Source organism: Rana temporaria, chromosome 5, assembly GCF_905171775.1.
Source record: "Rana temporaria chromosome 5, aRanTem1.1, whole genome shotgun sequence".
NCBI classification, from domain to species: domain Eukaryota; kingdom Metazoa; phylum Chordata; class Amphibia; order Anura; family Ranidae; genus Rana; species Rana temporaria.
The window spans coordinates 287,630,820-287,657,666 of NC_053493.1; the positions used below are offsets into that span (position 1 = coordinate 287,630,820).

Consider the following 26,847-nt stretch of genomic DNA (forward strand, 5'->3'; position numbering starts at 1 on the left):
GTAAAGCAAAACAAATTCACAACATCCAGAAAAGTGAAGGACACTCTCCAGAAAGTGGGAGCATCATTGTCAAAGTTTACAATCAAGAGAAGCGCAAATACAGAGGGTTCACCACAAGGTGCAAACCCATTCATAAGCCCGAATAGAAAAGCCAGATTAGACTTTGCCAAAAAACATCTAAAAAAGCTTGACCAGTTCTGGAAAAGCATTCTTTGGACGGATGAAACCAAGATTTAAAAAAAAAAAAAGAAAAAAAAAAAAAAAAAAAAAAACTGTACTAGAATGATGGGAAGAAGAAAAAAAAAAAAGAAAAAAAAAAAAAAAAAAAAAGTGTGGAGAAGGCTTGGAACAGCTCACGATCTAAACCACGTGCCATCTGTAAAACATGGTGGAGGTAGTGTGATGGCATGGGCATGCATGGCTTCCAATGGCACTGGGTCATCGCTGTTTATTGATGAAGTGACAGAAGCACCCGGATGAATTCTGCAGTGATTAGAGATATACTGTCAGCCCAGGTTCAGCCAAATGCAGCAAAGTTGATTGGATGGCGCTTCACAGTACAGATAGGCAATGATCCAAAACACTTCAAAAGCAACCCAGGAGCTTTGGAAGGAAAAGTAGTGAAATATTCTGCAATGGTGGAGACAATCATCTGATCTTAAACCAATTGAGCATGCATTTCATTTGAAGGCCAAACTAAAGGCATAAAGACAAAAAAAAAGAACTAAAAACGGCTGCAGTTAGAGCCTGGCAAAGCATCAGAAAGAAAGACGCACAGTCTTTAGTAATGTCCATGGGTTCCAGACTTCAGGCAGTCATTGTCCGTAAAGGATTCTCAACAAAATACTAAAAATAAATTTTTTATTTATGATTATATTAATTTGTTCAATTACATTTGAGACCCTGAAAATAAGGGGACAGTGTATAAAAATGGTTGCAGTTCCTAAAATTTGCACTTGATATTTATGTTCAACCCCTTGAATTAAAGCTGAAAGTCTGCACTTCAAATTCATTTGGATTGTTTAATTTTATTCTGGTTGCACACAGAGATGAAAGTATAAAAATTGTGCCCGTGTCTTAATCTATATGGACCCAACTGTATATCTAAAACAAATGGGCAAATAGATATCCAACCATACATGTCAATGCTATTAACCGCCTCAGCCCCTGAAGAATTTAGCCCTTTCCTGAACGGGCCATGTTTTGCGATTCGACACTGCGTTGCTTTAACAATTGCACTGTTGTGTGGCATTTTACTGAAACAAAATGTATTTTTCTCATAAATAGAGGTTTCTTTTGGTGGTATTTGATCACCTCTGAGGTTTTTATTTTTTGTGCTATAAACAAAAAGCAGGCAGACAAAAAAAACAAAACAAAAAAAAAACAAAAAAAAAAACACACTATCTTTTACTTAGTGCTATAATAAATATCCCGCCCCTAGTGGTACAGGAATGAGCGCCGTCCTGACCTCCCACCAATGCACAGCACTTTCTCTTGTTATCACACATTACCTCAACAGCTAAAACGCTCCTAAAAGGAATGACAAGGTGAAATATATTAAAATGTTTTGCTCTGGGGTTTAGAAACATTTCAAATACACCACAAGAGAACATTTAGAAGACACAAGAGAACATTTAGAAGAAAATTATGACTGGCCTTGGATGAGGATAGTCTATGTCAAAGGAAGATCATTCACAACATACAAGATTACATGGGACTGGCCATGAAGAGACACTACCAGGTTGCCATTGCTTTCAGTTACACCTAATCACATGCATATCTGCTGAGTCTCTAGCAGGTATTTGCAAATGGCCCGGTTTGCAAATGTGAATAAGGCCCTACGAGCTTAATTGCAGGGTACTGCAGATCAAATTTAACAGTCAATGAAATCCTATTCACATTTGCATAGACTCCAGGGAGCAGACAGACCTTGTTTAACTACTGCCTCACAGATGGCAGAGGGCACCCTGGCTCAGGTAAAATGCACTATTGTGGATAACTAATCCACTATTCACATATCAAAACTTCATAGCATAATTACTTACTTGAGTAAAAAGACCCAAATGTTCTTCACCTGCAACATTTCTGGCACCAATATCTTTTATACGTGATCCAGAGTTGTGCGTTGTCGATGCCTGTAATGGCTTAAAGCCATCTTCACTTCTACCATCACCATGTCCAGACTCTTGTCCTACAAAAACACTCCTTTGTAAAACACATTTGTAGCAATGGGAGAAAACCAGCAATTCACATTAAACTATACAGCTGTGATATCAACCTGCCCCCCCCACCCCTGCGGCCATAATCTTTGGGTGCTGGAGCGGTCATGGGCTCTCATCAACGGTGCCCAACTATGCACACTCTTTCTGCCATGCCCCTCTATTGATACAAGACATTATCAAAGGGTTCTAAAAATGAAATATAATCTATGAATGGAGGTGCAGACCTTTCAATCATCTGCTTGCCCTGGATTCATAAATCCAGGTTTACTCCAAAAACTTACACAGTGTACTCATTTTCAAGGTAAAACTTTTTTGGAGTACACTACAGGATGCTTTATATTTATGACTAAAGTGATGCTGCCACCTTCAAATGAACAAAATTGTCAAAAAATAAAAAGCAGGCCCCACCAAGGTGCGCTCACTGCATGTAGTAGAAAATGAGCAGGTCTGTAATGTAGAAGATCTCCAGGATGCCGACACCGCCTTGCAGAGTTCAGCAGGCAAGCAGCCAGACTGGTGTGCAGAAATTGGCAAGCAAATGGCTGGTGATTGCAGAGTTCACCAGGGAAGCAGATAGAGAGCTATGCCGACAGACTGTCTAGCTGTAGCGTGGAACGCAAGCTGTCTTCTGCGATAGGGTGGCATCCAGGAGCTTTTGGAAATCCGAGTGAGACATGAGTAGGTCAGTACGTTGTGGGTATGGCTATGCATGACTGGGCACAAGCTCTGCCCCTTCATCATATAGAGATGGAGCTTGTGCCCCTTAACAGTTTTCCGGCATAGCTCTCAACCTGCTTTCCAGGCAAATACTGCAGTCACCAGCTGCTCGCCTTTTGACCTCTGCACACCAGTCTGGCCCCTTGCCTGCTCAACTCTGCGAGGTGGTGTCAGCATCCTGGAGACCTTCTACATTAGACACGCTCGTTTTCTACTACATGCAGTGAATGCATTACTTTTATGCTTATTTTCCTTTATTTAACAGCCTACATTTAGGTAAATTGCCTATGTGCTTTGTCCAGTGCAGTCATAACATCACAGTCCAGCCCCTGGCATGAAACCAAGAGGCAAGGCTCCAGAGAACTGAAACCATCTGTAGCAGTAGCATTGTGGAGTTAAGAGTATTCCTAATATAAGAAACTAAAAGCTAGCCACTCTCCTGCAGAGATGCATTCATCACCTGAGGACACAAGCAAAAAAACAGATCACATGGTGAGAGGGGTTATATTTAGGAGTGTCTAAAACGTTGCCAGTCTATCACCTTAAGGTGCGCCATATAACTTCTTATGATTGAAGACCTGTGCCCTGTACTGCCCGAGAAAAAATAAATACAAATTCTTGTGCTCTTATTCAAGCCCATTTCTGTAGGCACTGACCAAGTATCTAAAGTTTGCCAGTTTATACATGTTAAAAACTCCACAATTTCCATGTGGTGTAGTGAATTTTTTACATGACTATGTACTGATCGAGCAATGTTTAAAATGAAGATTAAACCCATATAAATACCCAGGTATTAGTTAATTAGCTAAGCAACACTTTTATATAGATTAAAGCAGAACTTTACCCATAACAACTTAAATAAAAGGCCTAGTTAGACTTACCGGTGACGGTATTTCTAAGAGCCTTTCAGGACAACCTTGGAGAGAGCGCAGCTCCGCCTCTTCTGTAGGAAACACCCACAGGCTTTAAATCCCTCCTCTTCCACCATGGCTTCAGTTATTGTGTGGCCTCCGGAACTGGAAAACAAAGCACAGAGAACCACAACACCATGATAGATACATACTTTACTTTTTTATATACATTTAGGGAGGGAAATAGCGGTTGTCCTGAAAGGCTCTTAGAAAAACCGTCACCAGTAAGTCTAACTAGGCCTTTCTCAAATCGCCTTTCAGGACAACCTTGGAGAGGATAACCAAGTAACTTACCCTAGGGTGGGACTACTGCCTGCAGTACCTTCCTGCCGAAGGCTTGATCTGCGGCCGACAGCAAGTCCAACCTGTAGTGCCGAATAAAAGTTGAAAAACTGGACCAAGTAGCAGCCTTACAGATCTGATCAGGCGTAGCACCGGCCCTTTCGGCCCAGGAAACTGCGGTTGACCTTGTAGAGTGAGCAGCGATCCCTGAAGGAGGAACTTCTCCTTTTGCTTGATAGGCTTCAGAAATTGCTTGTCTAAGCCACCTACCGAGCGTACTCTTAGAAGCTTTTTCCCCTTTTCGGGAACCGGAGAATACCACAAAAAGAGCGTTTGATTTCCTGAACTCCTTAGTGACGGAAAGGAACTGTAACAGACATCTCCTTACATCCAGTGTATGGAAAGCTTCTTCTCCTGCATTAGCCGGAACTGAGGAAAATGTTGGTAGAATTATTTCTTGCGACCGATGGAAAGTTGAGGCCACTTTCGGTAGGAAGGCTGGATCCGTTTGAAGGACCACTCGGTCTGGCAAAAAACTCTAAGGAAGGGTTCCTTAATTGCTAGAGCTTGGAGCTCACTGATTCTCCTTGCTGATGTAATGGCAACTAAAAAAATTGTTTTGAGAACTAAATTTTTTAACGATGCACTCTGTAAAGGTTCAAAACGGAGCTCCCGTGAGACCTTGCAAAACAATAGATAAGTCCCAACAAGGGAAAACTTTGAGGGCTATCGGTCTATTTCGAGCCAGAGCCCTAAAAAAAATCTAGAAATTAAAGTTTCTTTGGATAAAGATCTTTCAAGATAAACTGAGAGAGCCGCTACCTGTGTTTTCAGGGTGCTGGCGGCTAGACCTTTCTCCATTCCTTCATGGAGAAATTCCAGAACTGAAATAGTACTCTTGATTTCGAAATTTTTGGAAGAACACCAAGAGTTAAATTTCTTCCATACTTTGAGGTAGATGGACCTAGTTACCTCTTTTCTACTTGATAGTAGAGTTTTAACTACTTTATCAGAAAGTCCTTTAGATTTTAGAAGGTCTTCTTCAGAAACCAAGCACTTAGATGTAGCCTGCTTGCTTCCAGATGGCACACAGAGCCCTGTGTCAATAGATCCTTCCTGTATGGTAATCTCCAGGGAGGTTTTGAGGCCAGGTTCAAAAGTGTTGCAAACCAAGGCCTTTTTGGCCAAAAAGGAGCGATCAGGAGCAAGTTGGTGTTTTCCTCCCTGAATTTCCTTAGGACCAGAGGAATTAGTGGAAAAGGGGGAAAGGCGTAACACAGCCGGTAATTCCATGGGTGTGCTAGGGCGTCTATCCCCAATGCCTGATCCATTCTGTGAATAGAAAAGAATTCCTGGACCTTCGTATTTTGCTGACTTGAAAACAGGTCCACTTGGGGATGTCCCCATTCCTCCGATATCATATCGAACACCTCCTGGTTCAGACTCCATTCTGCTTCCACCACTCTTTTTCTGCTTAGCAGATCTGCTAGGAGATTTTGTGATCCCTTCAGATGGACTGCCGATAGGGAGGCCACATTTATTTCCGCCCATGACAGAAGTTGATTGGCTAAGTCCATGAGCCCTTTGCTCCTGGTTCCCCCTTGCTTTAACACATAGATCACTGCTGTCGTATTGTCTGACAGAATCTGTACATGATGTCCTTTGACCTCCTGTTGAAAAGCTATCAGACCCAAATGAATGGCTTTCAATTCTCGCCAATTTGACGATTTTCTTGCCTCTATTTTTGACCACGTGCCTTGAGCGGTTTGACCCTCCAGATGGGCTCCCCAACCCCAGGAGCTTGCGTCGGTTGTTAGACGCTTGTCCAGGGGAAAAATCCATGGGAGACCTTTCGTTAGATTGGAAGGGTCCCTCCACCACCATAGTGCTCGTTTCACTTTCGCAGATAGTTTGAAACGTTTTTCGAACGGCACCTGGTGTGACCAGACCTGCAAGATGTTTTTCTGGAGTGGTCTGGAGTGTAGTCTTGCCCACTGGACTGCTGGAATTGTAGCTGTAAGAAGGCCCAGAACTGACATAACTGTTCCGACTGGTACTGAAAGGTTCGTCTGGATCTGACCCACTGCTGAAAAGATTTTGTCTATCTTTTCCTGAGGCAGGAACACTTTTTGCACTACTGAGTTTAGGGTGTAGCCTAGAAACCTCATCTCCTGAGAGGGATCTAGATGCGATTTTTCTAAATTCAAAATCCAACCTAGATTTTTGAGATGAGTCTGTGACGTTTGGAGGTTCGTCACAAGCTGATCCCTGGAATCTGCGAAAAATAATAGGTCGTCCAGGTATGGCACGACCGAGATCCCTCTCAGTTTTAGGGGCTCCAGGGCTTCCGCCATAATCTTTGTGAAAACTCTGGGGGAAGATGACAGGCCAAATGGTAGGGCCCTGAATTGGAGATGCCATACTGATGTTCCCAGATTGATGGCCAGGCGAAGGAATTTTTGGGAAGCTGGTGTTATTAGCACATGTAAATAGGCATCCCTTAGGTCCAGGGATGCCATGAAGCAGCCTGGAGACAACAGTTTTGTGATGGAGTAAATTGTGTCCATACGGAAGTGTTTGTACCGTATTGATCTGTTCAGGATCTTTAGATTCAGAATCAACCGGTATTTGCCTGAAGGTTTTTTTACAATAAATATATGGGAATAAAACCCCCGACCCTCCTGCTGTTTCGGGACCTGGACTATGACTTCTTGTTGAATCAGATCCTGTAAAAGGTTCCTCATGGCCGAAGCCTTTTCCTGGTCTCTTGGAAGGGCTGTAATGTAAAACCTGCTTGGCGGACACTCCGAGAATTCCAGTTTGTAACCTTGTGAAATTATGTTCTTTACGAAAGGGCTTGTGGATATTTGACTCCACTGAGGGAGAAAGGATGACAATCTTCCCCCTACTGGAGTAGTTTTGTCATTTGTCTTTAGGGGTTTGATTTGGAGGAGATCTGAAGAGAACCCCACCTCTTCCCCTACCCTTTTGAGGAATCCAACGTTTTTTGTTGACATCTTCTCTATTTTTGTAGGGTTGTTGAACAGCACGAAAATTCTTTTTAAACGTCTGTTTCTTCTTGGCTGGGAAAGCCTTCTTTTTATCGGCCGTTCTATCTAAGACTGTTTCCAGGTCTGGCCCAAAAAGAAAATCCCCTGAAAAAGGGATGCCACAAAGTTTAATCTTTGAGGCTGTATCCCCTGACCACGTTTTTAGCCAGACTGCACGCCTAGCTGAATTGACAAGTGCTGAGGATCTGGCTGCCATTTTAATTGATTCGGCTGATGCATCAGCCATGTACTTAATTGCATTAAGGATTAGAGGAAAGGAGTCTAAAAGGTCTTTCCTATGGGTGCCTGCTTCAATGTGGCCCTTCAGTTTCTCTACCCAGCATTCCAGGTTTCTTGCTACCACCGTGGAAGCCATGGCTGGTTTAAGGCTGGCGGATGCGGAGTCCCAAGCTTTTTTAAGGAGAGCATCTGCTCTTTTGTCCATCGCATCTTTCAAGACCCCCATGTCTTCAAAGGCCAGATCTGTCCTTCTAGAAACCTGTGAAAAGGCAGCATCCACTCTGGGTTTCTTATTCCAAACCTCGGTTTCTTTATTTTCAAAGGGAAATCTTCTCAAGAGATTTAGGTAGGAAGGGACCTTTTTCCGGATCTTTCCATTCTTTCTTAATTGTGTCGGATAACACTTTATGAACAGGAAAGACTCTATGTTTGGAGTCATCCATACCCTGGTACATTTTATCATGGACTGATAGTTGTACTCTTTCCTCCTGAATATCAAGGGTAGTGTAGATTGCACCTAAAAGTTCATCCACATCCTCCAGGGATAATTTATATTTAGAGGTTCTGCTTGCATCCTCTTCTTCCTCTTCCTCAGAGTCTATAAGTGAGGGAAGAGTACTTGTCCCTTCATCCCCAGAGTCCACCACTACTGGCCTGGAGGTGGAAGCTCGTGGGCTCGCTGGTGGTTGCTGGGGCTCAGTATGGACCGAACTCTGTACTAGCATAGATTTAACTGAACTAAGCGAGTCCGAAAGTTCCCTGACTGATGAAAATAATTCTTTAATTTGTTGAGAAGATTCCTCTTCAACTAGTTCTTTAATACATGATCTACACATGGCTTTCTGCCAAGAGTCTCTCAGAGGGTTTTTACAGGAAGGACATTGCCTTTGGCTTGGTGGATTTGCTGGTTTAGTTTTACTAGCAGTTTTCTCCTGAAACGAGAAATTAAACCGATTTAAATCAAAGCTCTATTAGCTAAGCAAGGGAAACCACCACCGTGCTAATACCACCACCAGAGTGAAAAATGTCCCCTTTAAGAAGAAAGATAAAAACATAGCAACCACCAGAGTTTCTGCTAGATGGCCCAGCACAAGCTTCCATCAGAGCAGAGCAGGCTCCCATAAGGAGGAAACAACAAAACACAACAATAGTAAGCCCATAAGGATCAGAATAAAGGCACCATTGTACCCCTCTTACCTGGGCCTGACCGGTGCTGACGGCGCCTGCATCCGCCATCGCTGTAACTCTTTCCTCCATTGCAGAGAGACAGCTGTAGAGGAAACGCTGGGTTTTTGAGTTTCCCGGGCTCCGCGTCATCAATAGGAGCCGGAAACGGAAGCGCCGGTCAGAGAACCCGCCCTCTAGTCCCTGCGTTCCAGGCGACAGGAGCCACAAGCGCCACGCCTCCACAGGAAACGCAGCGTCGCCGGCGTGACGTCACCCGCCAGACCGGGACCCGGAACCGACATGCAGGACATGTTTCTTTGAAAGAAACGGTACCTGCCCGACCACCGGGGCCAAAACCTGCGGACTCCGGGCACCAGACGCAGCATCCCCTATGGATCCCAAAGCTCCCGTGAGCAGGCGAGACCAGAGGACTCCGGAGCATCCCCCCTTAAAGGTACAGTGGGGGAGCTGGGATGGTTTAGTCGCAGCCTTACAAAAAAGGAAAACAATGAGGGAAAAGCCTGTCTCCAGCCTTGGAGAGAACGCAGCTCCCTGGCTCCAACCTGATGCTTCCACCATGGCGGAGGAAACACAATAATTGAAGCCATGGTGGAAGAGGAGGGATTTAAAGCCTGTGGGTGTTTCCTACAGAAGAGGCGGAGCTGCGCTCTCTCCAAGGTTGTCCTGAAAGGCGATTTGAGAAAATAATGTTCTATAGCAAGGAACATACATTCCACATTAATAATTATGCTACCAAAATTAGTGTGTGCTGTAAATTGGCCCCAGCACTGCTCATTTGTTCTTGCTGGAGGAAGCCATTTTGCTGAAGCCCAGAGCCCCGTAAATGCAGTAAATCAAAGTGGAACTAAACCCATCGATTGAACGGTTTAAAAAAAATTACATTCCTGTAACTCTGGGATTGCCAACAGTTAAATTTTATTGTGTACCCAACCAAAACTGTCAAATCATGAAATGGCTGATGTAATAACTGATCACATGTGCAGCACCATGGCAGTTGCAGATCAAACAGAAGCAGCTTTCTTGGCTGTAAAGGATAGGAGGGTTAAATACCACTTTAAAAGCCCAGGTTCACACTTGTGTGCACACAGACATAGCATGTGATTTGCACCTGCACGGCAGTGCAGATTGCATACGATGTCTGTGCAATGCGAGATCAGCCTTAAAATTGTGTGGCTGAAATCGCATTCGATTCGCAGGAAAATGGTGCAGGGGTACTCTCACCCATGTGATCGTATTCCAATGCGAGTTCACAGTTCATCAACGGGTTTCATCTACAGAGGACAGCGTGCATGAGCAAACCATCCGCCTGCTCAGCAGACAGACTTCTCATGTGAAAGGGGCCTTAGCCTTTTTGCGCTCATTCACATCTGCAGAGAGCTGCATTTTTCTGCACTAGGAAAAAGCAGGTCTCTGCAAGAAACACAATACAATTGTTTTCTGTGTCCCGATTTCACCAAAAATGCAGATATGAAATTATGCTGCATGTCTGCATTTTTTCCACAGAACTTCCGCACATGAACTGGAGGAAACCGACAGCACGGCTCTGCACTCCATGTGACAAGCAGTGTAGAGGAAAGCAGAGTGGAGCCTTGTGCCCCAACTGGGCCACAGATAAGGGTGGGCAGAAAGAAGAATTGGATAGCTGATGTTAGAGGTGTGTGTGTGTGTGTGTGTGTGTGTGTGTGTGTAGGGGGGGGGGGGGGGGGGTTAAGAAGCAGACAGACAGTGTCCCCCCACAACTGCTGAGAGGCAGCTTTGCCTCCTCTCCCTCCCACAAGCTTTCAGCTGCTGCAGGGAGAGACACACAGCGGATCTGTTCTTGTAATTGCCTACAACCCACAACCCCACCACACAGCTCATTCTTCCTACTTAACAGCAGCCCCGCGAATGCACCATTTACTGAATCCCAGTTATTCTCCTGCTACTTGTTAAAAATAGATAAAAAAAGAAGGAGTTAACATGGAGAATGGGGGGGGGGGGAGACTGGTGACAGGGCTCTAATGAAGGGGGAACTCATGGAGGACTCTGATCGGGGGGTCTCTGGTGAGGGAATTCTGATAGGAACTCTGTAGTAAAGGGGAACTATGATAGGGGTTATAATATAAAGGGAGGCTCCAGTGAGGCCAATCATATAAAGGGAGGCTCTGATGAGGTCTAGGATGTAAAGGGAGGGTCTGGAATAATGCTAGCAATAAACTATCCTCTTCTGGTCCACAAACAGGAAGAGGACATGGTGTGAATTTTTTTGCATATAAAAACCACGCATGAAAAAAACTGATGTCACCAGCATACAAACTCACAAAAACATGCATGAAAAGTGATGTAAACTTGTGTCTCCAAGTGAAATCTACATGCTCCCCCCCCCCCATCTGTTTTTCTATAGTATGAATGAAGTCTTAAAGAGTGATTCAATTGCTGCTGAAAAAATAAATTATTCCTCCATAAGAAAAATTAAGCTCTATGGGGCACAAATATAACAATGGTTGTTTATGTGCCTTTGCTCACAGTGTCCATCAGACGTCATCTACAGTGTAGAAAACTGCAACACTGCTGCAGTTTTCTGCACTACTCCACAAGTAAGCTGCGCCAAAATGTTGTCCCTAAGCAACACAAGTGCTTATGATCGTTGTCATGCGTTTCATCAGACCAGAGAATCTTATTTCCCAGTCAGAGTACTTCAGTGGCTTTTTGGCAAACTCCAGACTTTCATGCGTTTTGCAGGAGAGGCTTCCAATAAACCCAGATCGGTGGAGGGCTACAGTGATTTTTGTCCTTCTGGAACTTTGTCCCATCTCCACACGGATCTCTGGAATCCATTCAGAGTGACCATAGGGTTCTTGGTCACCTCTCTGAACTAAAGCCCTTCTCCCATGATTTCTCAGTTTGGCTGGGCGACTAGCTCTTGGAACGGCACTGGTTGTGTCAAGCTTCTTCTATTTGAGATTTATTGAGCCTTTAGTGCAGAAAACATTTATGCATGTATTTGCAAAAGCGTGCAACTAAACCCCTGTTTTTAAACGCACTGTTAGACAGGTGAGTTTATTTGGTTGGTTGCTGATTGGTTGGCAAGTTTGAGCTTGGATATTCTATGTTATTTTTGACATGCGTGTGCCCTTTCCAGTGCTCCTTACTGTATAGACCAGTCATAGGAAGGGGCAGTGACAGTTTGTTTTGCTGATCTGTGCCTTGCAGCAATCCTCTTATGCTCCGTACGCACGATCCGAAAATCGGACGACAGATCGTCAGTTTTTTTTTTTTTTTTGCGCGCTACTCGTATATCAAGCCTGAAGGTTTTACCAAAGTTACGAACATTCTCTTAGTGATGTTGTGTATTTGTATTGCATTTTCGGACAACTGTACCGATTGGATGAAAAAATCAGATGATCTGTTATCATACGAGAAAAATGTTCGTGCATGTCTGATAAAATATGAACTGTCATGATTGGCTCTCGGAAGCTCTGTACCAACCATCCGATCGTGTTGAAAGCGGTATTTTTCATACGATTTTTGAATCGTGTGTACGGGCCATAAGGCAGTGCCTGCTCTGTAGGCAGTCCTTTTGACCTCATGGCTTTTGTTCCGATACAGTATACATTGTCAGTTGTGAGTCCTTTTATAGAGAGGTGTGTTTCTTTTGAAATCATGTCCATTTAATTTACCAAAGGTGGACTCCAATCTAGTAAAACATCTCATCAATGATCAAGAGAAGTTGGAGGCACCAGAGCTGAATTTCAAGGGCGGTTGCAAAGGGTCTGAATACTTCTGCAAACGTGAGATTTCATTTTTTTCTTTAATGAATTCAGACATGTCTAAAATTGTGTTTTCACTTTGTCATTATGGGGTACTGAGTGTAGATTAATGAGAAAAAATATCAATATAAACTGTAGTATCGAACATAACTACATCTGCAACATATCAAAATCCAAAAAAAAAAATGAAGGGGGATCTGAAAGCTATGAATGCATAGTACATACACACACACTATTGTGCAAAAGTCTTAGGCAGGTGTAAAAAAAATGCTGTAAATTAAGAATGCTTACAGAAATAGATGTGTTAATAGCTTATCAATTAACAACCTAAGTAAATGAGCAGAAGAGAATTCCAGATCAAATCAATATTTGGTGTAACCACAATTGCCTTCAAAACAGCATCAATTCTTCTAGGCACATATGCAGTTTTTGAAAGAACTCAAGAGGTCCCAAACTAAACACAGATTTTCTGTGGATGAAGGCGGCCTCAAATGCTTCTCATGTAATCCATGGCAAAACGAAAAAAACAAAAAAAAAAGGAAAGTAGACAGCTGCACACCCTTAAAGAGTTTACTACAAATTTATTAGAATAAGTATATATCAAAAATGACACATATATGTGAGGCATAAAAGACACATAGGTCCCCTAAGACTGGGTGGACCTACCCAAAGAGTTCCCCATGGATACCCACTCAAAAAAAAACGGCATATACCGTATTTATCGCGGTATAACGCGCTCTGGCGTATACCGCGCACCCCCAAAGTGGCCCCCAATCCTGTGGGAAAAAAAGATTTGTTTTTTTGCACTTACAGTTTTGATGTCTTGCGCGGCGTCCATCTGCGGCCTCGGCGGGTCCGGCGTCCTCCCGCTCGTTTCCCGCCACGACTTTGAATACTGCGCCCGCATATAGCGAGCGCAGTACACTCGTGAATCTTTGGGCAGGCTCGGGCGCCTCTCGCACTGACGTCCTGTACGCTCAGGACGTCAGGACGTCAGTACGAGAGGCGCCGAGACTGGCCGAAGATTCACGAGTGTACTGCGCTCGCTATATGCGGGCGCAGTATTCAAACTCATGGCGGGAAAGCGGGTATCGGCGTATATCGCGCACCCACGATTTTGCCCTGATTTTCAGGGCAAAATAGTGCGCGGTATACGCCGATAAATACGGTACAAGTAACTAAAGAAGCGCTTGATCATCCCCGAGGGAGATCAGAGTCTATAGCAGCGCACCCACCCTCCGCACAACATACAGATACCCCCCACATAAGAAACACAAGAGACCTAACTACTAAAACAATATTCCTAATACTTCCCACATCAGACAGTGGTTCCCTGTAAGTACAGGTGAAAAGTCATCCACTGTCTAAATGGAGTTCTGACGAAGTTCCGATGTCTTAGGAACGAAACATGTAAACTCTTGGGGAACAGGGACCCCCCTATGCACACCTGAGCCTCACTGCTTTTCCTTTACCAGCTCGGTAACATTATACCTTGAGCGGCTATACAACTAATTGAAGGATATCGTATGGAGACATGCATGGCACACTTTGAAGACAAGTATAACGCTCGGTTTTGAGCTATTGCTGTTGGAGACTGAATACTTTTCATCTTTATTCTGGATATTGGCACCATCTATTATCATCAGAGACACTGCACAATCATTGTCCTATTTGGGATACTATCATAACCTGGTCACCGGAAACTGCTGCGTTTAAGAGTAGTGCTTCAAACTCTGTCTGTGTAAGTACACAGATGGATGGCTTGGCTGCAATCCTTCCGAGCAGCGCATGATGAGAGATTGCATGGAATGGCTACGATTCTGAGCTATGAATGACAGCCCAACAGTGAGTAAACCTTGCATTATATTGCTGTGGAACGTTTATTGCAATACTGTCACCCATCAATCCGCATACTATATGCTCAATCATCTATTACTCATCCATATCTGTGAAGCATTACATGGACATACCGGTCTGAATTTATGAATGGACTTTACCCATATGCTATGGGAATCGATTTACTATCAGCGGTAATATTACAGCACCCCTACAAAGTGCACTCCAGGTGAATCCGATCTTGAAGATAATCATCACAGTGCCTCTGCTACATTGTATGTCTCCCTATAACTTTACATATCGATTAAACCAATTCTATAAGGAAGTACTATCAAGCCAGACACGGCGATCCTTATGTGAGGACTTCCTCTAGAGGGCTATTAGGCTCACGGTCCTTCAGGTTTATTCATCGATTTCTTGTCTACCTACAGCTTCTAGTGGAGCAGTGCTTTCATTACCACCATTTGGTGGATTTTTTCATGTCCCTTCCAGGTATCCAACCTTGTTGTATTCCCCCATTTAGACAGTGGATGACTTTTCACCTGTACTTACAGGGAACCACTGCCTGATGTGGGAATTATTAGGAATATTGTTTTAGTAGTCAGGTCTCTTGTGTTTCTTGTGTGGGGGGTATCTGTATGTTGTGCGGAGGGTGGGTGCGCTGCTCTAGACTCTGATCTCCCTTGGGGATGATCAAGCGCTTCTTTAGTTAGTTACTTGTATATGCCGGTTTTTTTTTGAGTGGGTATCCATGGGGAACTCTTTGGGTAGGTCCACCCAGTCTTAGGGGACCTATGTGTTTTTTATGCCTCACATATATGTGTCATTTTTGATATATACTTATTCTAATAAATTTGTAGTAAACTCTTAAGGGTGTGCAGCTGTCTACTTTCCTTTTTTGTTTTTTTCGTTTCGCCATACTGTACATTGGATTGCACCCCCCGATAATATCGATGAGTACTTCAGTATCTACTATTAGGTGGGAATCCCATATTCTCCCTTTTTTATTCTCATGTAATCCCAGATACACTGGATGTTGAGATCAAAGCTCTGTGGGAACCAAACCATCAGCTTAGATTGTGGACCCTCAAGCTGGAAGACCTTTGTGCAGGGTGCAGCTCAGAGGGTCATTATTGTGTCAAGTGACAGCACAGGGCGAGGTTGACCAGTCATGTCACGAGTTGGTGAGGAGAGCAATGGTCGCGTTTCATGACCAGCATCATTGGTTATTCATATACCTGACTTTAATTGTAGAAAATCCCTGCCTTTGTGCAAGTGTACAAAGTGTGAAAGTATAAGATTGATGTGGATATGAAGGCCAATATGGATTTGATTTAGATTTTTAGATGTTCATCCACTTTGTTTTTATCAATTAACACAATTTACAAAATTTAAATTAAAACAATTAAAAATAAATATTTTTAAAAGCACTCTTACTTACAGCAATTCTGCACAGTAAAAAAAATACATATACGCTAGTGTAGCAGAAAAATCGAAATCTACATACCAACTAGCGTGGAAGACCTAGGAGAAGAAATCCCATGGCCCTCTGCAGACTGCCTACATGACAACACAGCACGATTAGGAACGCTCAATACTTCGTTAGAAGACTCCTCTTCGGAACTGCCGCCTTCTAAGCCTGGTCGAAAACTTGGCCTATGCTGCTCACCAATCTAAAATACAAACAGAAAATTGTTAAACTGACTGCCAGATAACCTCAACAAAATAAGAGAAATATAAAATATAGAAAATCTCACATTTTGGAAAAAATATCTAGAATAAAAACTGCTTCTCTTAGCATTAAAGTCTACTCTACAGGAATGCAAAAGTAGCTTGAAGCAGTTGATGCAGCCTAGGATGTCAACAGGATAAATGTCAGTGTACTCTGAGGACCTATTTGGATTAAATGGACAGCTGCTGCACAGTTAAACCACAGTGGTTTAACACAGAGTTCCTTTTTTATTTTTACACTTTATTTGAAGTGTACAAAGTGGCACTTCAAAATGGCGTGATGCACTGCCTTACAGCAACATGCAATCTTGTGCAGTGAAATGCAGCATGTCTGCATTTTATCACAGATCACTGCAGCTCCAGGCTGTATTTCAATGTGAACAGGAATCAAATGGATTTCTGTGAGTTCTAGCCATGACTGATGATCTTTCACCGGGTTGTAAAAACACAGGTCATTTACACTGGTGTGCATTACCCTCTAAAACTATTTCACAAGCACCCAAAACTGATCTGAAATTCAACTGACACCTTAAAAAGCACGGCATTTGCCCACTGACCAAAGGCTGTTGACATGAACACCAGCAGCAAAATACTTTTCCAATTTCTCAAAAAAATAATAATTGAGAAATGCTCACTTCCTGTTCTGTCTAACTCACCACAGTAATGCAAGGCTTTCTTCCTTATGTGGAGAAAGCCTCTTGGGGGGAGGGGGCAAGCAGGAGTGTCAGGACACCCACTAACACACAGCTCGTTTATCTGCAAAATAGAGTGTCCTGACTTGCCTGCTCGCCCCCTCTCCCCTCAAGAGGCTTTCTCCACACCAGGAAGAAAGCCTCACATTACGGTGGCGAGTTACAGACAGAAGGACAGGAAGTGAGCATTTCTCAGAAGAAATAAGGACATTTAAAAGCAAAATTGAAGGATGAGGTAAGTGAAGGAGGACTGCACTAAGGTAAAGGAAGCTATTTAGGGGAAAAAAAAAAATCCTTTACAACCCCTTTAAATTAAAATGGGTTGTAAAGGTTCAAATTATATATATGTCATACTTGCCTCCACTGTGCAGCTCGTTTTGCACAGAGTGCCCCCGATCCTGGTCTTCTGGGGTCCCTCGACGGCTGTCTCTGTTCCTCACTGCATCAGCTAACCCCCTTCATGGGAAGCTCTCTCCCAAGGGGGTTAGCTTGTGGGCACGCTCCCGTGATACAGCCACCGACTAACACTCGGTCCCAGCGCGCCGCGTCATTGGTTTGATTGACAGCAGCGGGAGCCAATGGCTACGCTGCCAACAATCATCCAATGAATGAGCCGAGAAGAGCCGAAAAGCCCGGTCGAGAAGCCTGCTCTTTCAGGATGCGGGACTTTCAAAAGCTCAGGTACGTAATCAGATGTTTTTCCATCTTAATGCATAGAATGCATTAAGGTGAAAAAATATGAACCTTTACCACCCCTTTAAAGGTAACCTTTTCCAACGATTGTATAAACATCCAAAATATACAGTGCATCAGGAAAGTATTCACAGCATTTCACTTTTTCCACATTTTGTTATGTTACAGCTTTATTCTAAAAAGGATTAAATTAAATAATCTTCCTCAAAATTCTACAAACAATACACCACGACGACAACGTGAAAGAAGTTTGAAATCTTTGCAAATTTTTTTTTTTTTTTTATTAAAAAATATCACATGAACACAAGTATTCACAGCCTTTGCCATGATACTTAGGGCTGGTTCCCACTGGTGCAATGCAGGAACCCTGCTAATTCACTGCGGGTTCCTTCATCACATGTCTACCGGCAGCACTGCCCTAGGCGAACTGTCGGAGTGTTAGTTAAAAGTTAAGTTAACACCCCCAAATCATTTTGCATACTGCAATGTGATATGCAAACTGACAATAAATCGGATTGCATGACGATTCTGCTGCAGACCCAAAAAAAAGTCCTTCAAGTTTGATGCAAATTCAGCCATACAATATTCATGGCTGAAATCGCATCGCACAGAGATCGTATATGATTTGCACTGCAGTGCGAATCACATCCGATCTCAGACATCACACCAATGGGAACCACCCCTTAAAATTAAGCTCAGGTGCATCCTGGTTTCCACTGATCATCCCGAGATGTTTCTACAACTTAATTGGAGTCCACCTGAGATAAATTCAGTTAACTGGACAGGATTTGCAAAGGCACAGGCCAGTCTATATAAAGGTCCCACAGTTAATGCATGTCAGAGCACAAACCAATCCACGAAGGCCAAGGAATTGCCTGCAGACCTCTGAGACAGAAAAAGTGAAGCGCTGTGAATACTTTCCAGGTGCAATGTATAGCTGATGCTGTTACTTTTTGGCAAGTAATGCAGAGAAATACAAAAAGAAAGATGGTGTAAAGTGCCCTAATCGGTACTGTAAACTATGGAATTTACAGGCAAGTCAACAAGTCAAAATGTCTATTTTAACTGCACAGTACAGGACATGGGCTCGCTATTCATAGACCCTGGGACCCAAGAAGGGTGGGCAACAACAAGGCAAACAGGTATGTGACAACATTGTTTACAGGTCCAAATCCGAGTGTTGCTGCAAGACTTGAGGTGGAAAGCTGCACCTGCAGAAGCTTGGATGTCTACCTGGAAAAACTTGAATAAAGTGAAGACCACCATGTGGCAGCCTTGAAAAGCTGGGCAACAGGGACTTGCTGTAAGAATGCCCAGGAAACGCCCTCCGAGTGCTGGAGGTCTCTTATCCTTAAGAGTTTAAGCTCTTGAAATGAACGGTCTTACTCAGCTGTCAACAGTGGATTTTGAAGCAGGGTGTCCTTTGCGAGACTGACAAGACAAGGGAATCGATCTCTTTTATAGAAGCTGTGGCTTTAAAGGAAGCCGACTGTTCTGATAATGTCCAGACAATGAAGAGCAATCTTTGGGGTGTTTTGGTGCAGGACACAAAAAGGGAAGAACTACGTCTTCATTAAAAAAGGTAAAAGAAAAATGCCACTTGAGGTAAAAAGTAGGGATGGGCCTCAACATCCCAAAGCACCTTGTCCTTCATGTTGATGGGGACAAGAGAACTTATTGGAATCTGGAAGCCCCCCTATAACAAGGCTTTTTTATCCCATGTGAATAAGTAAAAAAAGGTACCTAGTACCCCTACCCATTTATCAAAAAAAAAAGTCAAAAAGCAACAGTACAGTTTGACAATTCCTTTATTAAAAAGTAAACACACACATTCCCAGATGTAAATCCATCGTCAACACTGCCCACCCCAACCACCCCCCAAAAAATAAAATAAAAAAAGCCTACATAACTCATTGACGGCTGCCCAAATGCCTTCTCCACCGTTTGACAGTTCTTATATAGGTAAGGGCACGGCCACCTGGTGACGTTACCTGGTGGCACAGTCCCCTTGTGACGCCACAAACCAGTGCATGCTGGGGCCCACACCTTTACTGGCACAATATTTTAGTCAGCCGTCAGTGGGCTTCCCCGATGACAGCCGATGACTCTTCGCACCGTTGGAACACCTGAATTTTCAGGTTCGAACGCCCAATGTTTGGCCCAAACTCATGCTCGGGCTGAACCATTTGCCTAACCTTAGTAGAAAAGGTAAATCTGTACCACAAAAGCACTTTGTCTAGATGAAGGATCAGGATGCTAGTTCAGAAACAAGTTTAAAAGGGCATAATTGCCAGGGGCAGCCACCTTGAAACAAAGAGTTCCTTGATGGGTTCCAACAGTGGTTTCTGTAAGACTCAGGAGAACCAAAATTAAAGATCTCAAAAAAAGCATTGGGTGCTGTAAAGGTGGTCGAATATAAAAACATCTTAAAACGATTTTTACAAGAAGGACAACTAGGTCAATTTATGGAACACAATTAAAAAGTTGAAATATTGTTCCTTAACCACTTCACGCAAAACACACCCGTACGTAGGTACTTTGACGCTAAATACTGGGGTCATGGCATAACCCCCCGGTATTTGACAACGTTGTGCGTTTCTCTTTAACGCAAAAGTGGTCTCCGTGGCGGATTTGCCGTGAGATCACTTATCGGCGGTGGAAGAGGCCCCACTGGTAGCAGCGGAGACAATCTTCTCCGGTTAGTAATAAAATCAATGAACGTATTACATTGTGATATTACTCATTGGTACAAGACAGGACAGAGATTGCAATTAGCTTGCTCAGTGGTAACAAGTGTAACAAGACTATTGTGTAAGTGCAAAGGGGTAACCGGGTCTCCCCAATCAATTTTACCTATTTTCTTAACCACTTCCCGACCGCCGCATGTAGATATACGTCGGCAGAATGGCACGTACAGGCACATTGGCGTACCTGTACGTCCCTGCCTAGACGTGGGTCGGGGGTCCGATCGAGGACCCCCCCCCCCCCCGCTACATGCGGCGGTCGGATTCCCTCGGTGAGCGATCCGGGACGACGGCGCGGCTATTCGTTTATAGCCGCTCCGTCGCGATCGCTCCCTGGAGCTTTAGAACGGGGGGAGGCGTATGTAAACACGGCTTCCCCGTGCTTCACTGTGGCGGCTGCATCGATCGAGTCATCCCTTTTATAGGGAGACTCGATCGATGACGTCAGTCCTACAGCCACACCTCCCTACAGTTGTAAACACACACTAGGTGAACACTAAATCCTACAGCGCCCCCTGTGGTTAACTCCCAAACTGCAACTGTCATTTTCACAATAAACAATGCAATTTAAATGCATTTTTTGCTCTGAAAATGACAATGGTCCCAAAAATGTGTCAAAATTGTCCGAAGTGTCCGCCATAATGTCGCAGTCACTGGAAAATAAATAAAATCGCTGATCGCCGCCATTAGTAGTAAAAAAAAAAAAAATTATTAATAAAAATGCAATATAACTATCCCCTATTTTACCAACAATAGGTAGAAGAATACGTATCGGCCTAAACTGAGAAAATAAAAAATGTATATATGTTTTTGGGGGGAAATTTTTATAGCAAAAAGTAAAAAATATTGAATTTTTTTCAAAATTGTCGCTCTATTTTTGTTTATAGCGCAAAAAATAAAAACCGCAGAGGTGATCAAATACCACCAAAAGAAAGCTCTATTTGTGGGAAAAAAAGGACGCCAATTTTGTTTGGGAGCAACGTCGCACGACCGCGCAATTGTCAGTTAAAGCGACGCAGTGCCGAATTGTAAAAACCCCTTGGGTCATGTAGCAGCATATTGGTCTGGAATAAAAAAAAGAAAACAGTAAAGTTAGCCCAATTTTTTTTTTTTAATATTGTGAGAGACAATGTTAACATGTCGGCAAAATGTTACTCTTAAAGATCTCCATAGCTGATAATCACGTATGCGTTCGATTCTGTGCGCAAGCTCGTCGGGGAGCTTTAAAAAATGTTTTATTTTATTTTTTACACCGTGTTTAAAAAAAAAAATAAAAAAAAAAATGACTTTTATTTCTATTACAAGGGATGTAGAAAAAAAGCATGACAGGTCCTCTTAAATATGAGATCTGGGGTCAAAAAGACCTCAGATCTCATATTTAGACTAAGGCCGCATTTCCGGCGTGGTGTCGCGTGTATTTACGCGTTTGCATACAGCGTTGTCCGACGTTTTTGAACTTCGTTGTGTTTTATTTTAGCCAATAGGAAAAATGATCATCTCTTTCATCATTTGTTGCTATGTTTGTAGATTTTATCTTCTTCCTGGGTGAATGTTCTATTTCACAGAACAGATTAAAGCGAAAAAACTCCCGTAGAAACGCTCATTGTCGCGCTAGACGCTTGAATCGAGCGTTTCCATGGGAATACAAACGTTCAAAAACGTCCAAATCAGCCCGATTCGCGCCTAAGCTTCAGGCGTTATGGAGTGGAGATGTGAACCATCTCCTTTGAGAATAATGTATTTTTTCCCCTCTAGCGTTTTATAGCTTCAGGATACAAAACGCTCAGGTGTGAATGCAGCCTAAAATGCAATAGAAAAAAAAAAATAAAAAAAAATTGTCATTTGAAAAAAATGTGCCTTTAAGACGCATGGGCGGAAGTGACGTTTTGCTATGGAGATTATTGGGGGCCATCTTGTATCCATGGCAAACAGCGTTAAGGACCCGATAGCCTCCGGTAAGCGGCGGAGGGCACGGGAGAGCGGCGAAAGAGGGGGGCACCCCTCCCGCCGCCGATAACTGATCTCGCAGAGACCACCATTATCGTTTACAGGACCGGCCACAGAAAAGATGGATATGTCGGTTGTGGCAGCAGCCACATATATACATACATAAATTACACACACACACACACACACACACACACACACAATAAGATATCTATACCAAATGGCTTGCTGTATTCTCTAGGAAGCGTTCTCTTTGTAAGGCTTGCTGTGAAACTTTCTCCAACTCATATTCTAGGTCATCATCACTAGCTGGAGCTGAATCCATTCCTGTCGCTGCAAGCCGGACCTGAAGCATCTGGAAGTCCTCCTGGGATACAGAAGGAAATAAAGAAATGCTACCAATTGGATAATAAAAAACACATAAGAGCTGCACAATTAATCGCCAAGAACCGTTATTGCGATATTTTTCCGTTGTGACCTTGACACAGGGTTTCACTATCTTTGGTATGCAGAAATAAGAAATTTTAAAATGTACCTCAAAGTCATCATCATACTGAAGATCATTAGGTTGTTCATTTGTAGCTCTGTCTATAAAGGAGTTCATTGCCTGATAAAAAAAAATAAAAAAAAAGCCTGTGAAAATCTTGATTTTATTTTAATACAATGAAACATTGGGTAGCTAGTGGTTTGGTTGTTATGCTTGGCCTCTATGATAAATTCTTTGAGTCACCGATTCAGAGCATTTGTTCTGGGTTAGTAGTTCAGACTTGTGCGATGCGAGAGCCAGCATAATTCCAGTGCGGGTTCCTGCATCGCATCTCACTAGTAGGCAGTTCACACTGCCCTCTGAAAACCGAACTGAGAAATCAGACAGAAAAAAAAAAAAAAAAAAAAAAAGGGTCCTGTGCCATTTTGGTTCGAACTGGATGCAAATTCACCAAACCGTATGGCTGAATTCACATCACACAGACAGCAATGCGTTGTGAATCACATGCAATGTCTGATCGCACCAGTGTGAATCCAGACTTAAAGCGGAGGTCTGCCTTAAAAAAAAAAAAATATTTTTTAAAGCCAGCAGCTACAAATACTGCAGCTGCTGATTTTTAATAAATAGACACTTATACGTCCAGGGGGCCCGCGATGTCGGCAGCCGAAGCGTTGTGGCTTCACTTCCCGGTTCCCTACTGCGCATGCACAAGTCACGCTGCGTGTCCTCACTGGTCCCTGCCGTCTTCTGGGACCTGTTTCCCAGAAGACAGCAGGGGAGGACCATGTAGGCACCAGACATGGTGTAGATAACTGCGGTGATCTATGCCAGGAAGTGGGAGCAAATACCTGTATTACACAGGTATCTTCTTCCCCTGAAAGGTGCCAAATGTGACACCAGAGGGGGGGGGGGGGGGATTCCAAGTGGAAGTTCCATTTTTGGGTGGAACTCCACTCTAAAGTATATAAAGAAGAGGGATGGTGCGATACCAATTACACTACATTTGCAGGTATTTCATCTCCCTCAGGATTTTTTTTTTTTAATTCATTCAATACAGAGCACATTCACCACCTTCCTACCCAGGACAATTTTCAGCTTTCAGCACTGTCACACTTTGAATGGCAATTGCATGGTCATGCAACACTGTACACGTGACATTTTTTCTGTAACTCAATTTTGGATCCAATCACTTTATGTAAAGAGACAAGTCACCAGGACCTATAGGAAGTCACATCTTTTCAAAAACTAAACAAAGTTTGACTTGCCTGTAAACCTTACATCTTGGAGGACAACACACGACACAGGCTGAGTATTCATAGACCCTAGGTTACAGGCTAGTACATTCAGGTGATAGGACCCTACTCCACACGGAGTCAAACAGCAAACAATGCAAAGTACACCAGGAATAGAAGGGAAAGTAGTTTTTGTCCTAAACTGTATTCCAAGATATGGATTTTGCTATTGGCTTGAATTTTTCACATTTTACCAGTTGCTCCCTAGGCTTTGTAGCCCCTTTCATACAGAGGCATTCAAATCAAAAAACAAAGAGCACCATCCTAGCAAATTATCAATGGCAGAGTTTATTATAAGAAAAGTAGGAGAATTATGTTCAAACTCTGATGAGTATTCGGCTTCTAGCATAAAACAAAAGCAAACTTCAACCATAGTCTCAGCCTGCAGCACTGGATATGCACAAATGACACAATGATGTGTAGCAGTCATTAACATGCATCAAAAGGTATATGGGTATTGCACTAGGCTGCCATGCCCTTCTTGCTATTTTGTTATGGAGTATTCATAGACCGCAAGATTTCCCCAAGCAAAAAAGGAGTGGGCAACTAGGAAACAAAAACTGTGCCATTAGACCCAACAAAAAGGTCAAGAAACTCAACTTTAGGAATGCCTACAAAAAAAAGGTTTGTGGATGAAAGCTGCAGCCGCAGAACATTGGACATCCATCTGGAAACGCTTTGAAAAGGAATTAAAGAAGCTCAGGTGGTGGCCTAACAAAGCTGGGAAATAGGAGGCATGATGCTAGAATACCCAGGAAATGCCCAACAATCTGCTTGAAAGAGCATTTTAAAAGCAAAAAGGTGGAGTTTAGTCTTTACCATGCAAGCTCGGGAGAGGAGTTTTATCCATGCAGCAATGGGTGATTGGAAATAAGTGGTTAAGCCCAGCGTGAATCCTCCCCAAGGAAGAAGAGGTCTCATGGTGTGGTTAAGGGTTATGGAGTTGGTGGAGTGCCCAGCTTTCCAGTGACTAAACTACTGACGGTACCATCCTATAAATCAGGGTCTATGAATACTCAGCCTGTGTTCTGTACGACAAAGATAGAAATTGACATTGGATTTTCAATAGCTTCTAAATATAAACATTTAGGTTACGACCAAAAGTACAGTACGTTTTCAGAGAAAAGGAAAGACACTCCACATGCCTCTGGCAAAGTAACTCAAAAGAAAAACTGAGGGTCCGAAGGACTTTGAAGGGGACACAATCAGAACCCCCGCTAGAAGGATAGACGCCAAGCCCATACCTTAAGGTTGTGGAAAACTCCCATAACCACAACCCATTGGCTGCAGAGCTGGTCTCACCAAGGCAAAAATGCCTCAAATAAATGAAAAAAAAAAAAAAAAAAAAAAAAAAACACAATATTCTCCAGAGCAGGAAGTTCTAGTTATGTGCTGTGTACAAAACGTCCATAAAAAAGGTGAAGGGAGTCAGAGGCAAAAAACAATGACCCCTAGGGGGAATATTGTATGAGGAGCTACGTCCAGGTTCCACAACCAGTGGTTTTCAGGACCCATTCCACCCCAGCATTCCCTGCTTTCTGCCATCTTGGAGAGGGCCCTCAGATACTCCTCTGAAGACTGGTTGCAGCAGGTATCACCCCCAGGTAGGCGATGTGTACTCCCTGCATTTAGATAAAAAGGTTTACACTAGCTCTTCTCCCCAAGATGAGCGACTGCCAGATTATACATGCAATTATTGCTAGTGGCCGTTATCACTATGTTCTTATTAGTGAGTACCTTTAGGGTTGCCACATATATATATATATATATATATATATATATATAATTTTTTTTATATATTTAACACACACCACCCTTAAACCACATAAAAAAAGTTCACATTATCAATTGGATGAAGGGTATCAATTGCGACACTGGCAAGTTGAAGTTAAACCAAGTAGAAATGTTATCAATAGTTTCTGATCGAACACATTTTTTCACCTGTGTCAGACAAATGATTCTGATAAAGATCAATTAAAATTATAGTATAAAGCTGCAGAGCATAGGAAGTCAAGGGAATTATAAGGCAGAAGTCACAAGAGTTAGTCATTTTAACATGCGATATCAGCATTAATCCTTTCTACCGTGAAAGAAGCTCTTTTTGGCTCTTGAATTTCCTGTCCTTCAATAACTCCACGTTGCATTCCAGGTGGACGAAGTTTTTTAAAGTATGCTTCTAACTCATCATCGTAAAACTCTTCATCATTTAGCTCTTCATCTGTAAGCAAGAAAATAAGATGCTCACAAATGCAAATCAAATCACAGCAATGATAAAGAAAAACATGGCAATGCAATTCGCCATATACTGTAAGTGCAATAAGCAATTTAAAATCTGAAAATAATCCTGAAAATATAACAAATTTAAAGTAAATGTGGATCCTTACCTTGTAAAAGAACCCATTCAATTGTATTTATTTTTAAAAAGAAAAACCCAATTAGTTTAAAAGAAAATATAAAACGTTTGCATGTACAGTCATGGCCAAAAATATTGGCGCACCTGCATTTGTCAGATAATGCACCACATCGCATTATAAATGTTTAGGCATTCTCATGTTTATTTCCTTTGGTTTGTGCTGGTATGACTCAAAATGGAAACAAAAAGCCAAATCTGGACTTATTAAATTGAGGGTGCCAATAAATTGGTCATCTGGTAGCACATCCCTTGGAAAAAATAATTGAAATCAATCACTTCTTGTAACCATCAATGAGTTTCTTACACCACTCTAATGTAATTTTAGACCTATCGCCAGCTGATCCAAGTCTCCGATTAGAAGGGTTCCTTTAATTTACTGCTTCTCCACAGGTGCTCTATGGGATTTAAATCTGGACTCATTACTGGCCAGTACAGTACTCTCCAGCACTTGGTCAAACCATTTCTGGGTGCTTTTTTGACCTGTGCTTTGGGTCATTGTTCTGCCGTAAGACCCATGACCTCTGACAGAGACCCAACTTTCTGACACTGGGCCCCACATTGCACCGCAGAATTCTTTGGTAGTCTTGCGATTTCATAACGCCATGCACATGATCAAGATATCCAGTAACATCAGTGAACCTCAACCATGTTTG

The 26,847-nt window shown here is 42.8% G+C and overlaps 1 protein-coding gene across 2 annotated transcripts in view; it reads right to left on the minus strand.

The window, feature by feature from the left end:
* The window catches only part of CEP192 (centrosomal protein 192), a 190,263-nt gene that overhangs the window by 141,893 nt on the left and 21,523 nt on the right, over positions 1-26,847 (minus strand). For both annotated transcript variants that reach the window (XM_040353923.1, XM_040353922.1), the window contains exons 7-11: positions 25,866-25,999; positions 22,538-22,609; positions 22,220-22,369; positions 15,703-15,868; positions 2,046-2,191 (exon numbers count right to left, since the gene is read on the minus strand). In XM_040353923.1, the coding sequence (XP_040209857.1) occupies positions 2,046-2,191; positions 15,703-15,868; positions 22,220-22,369; positions 22,538-22,609; positions 25,866-25,999 (668 nt within the window). The remainder of the gene's footprint in view (positions 1-2,045; positions 2,192-15,702; positions 15,869-22,219; positions 22,370-22,537; positions 22,610-25,865; positions 26,000-26,847) is intronic.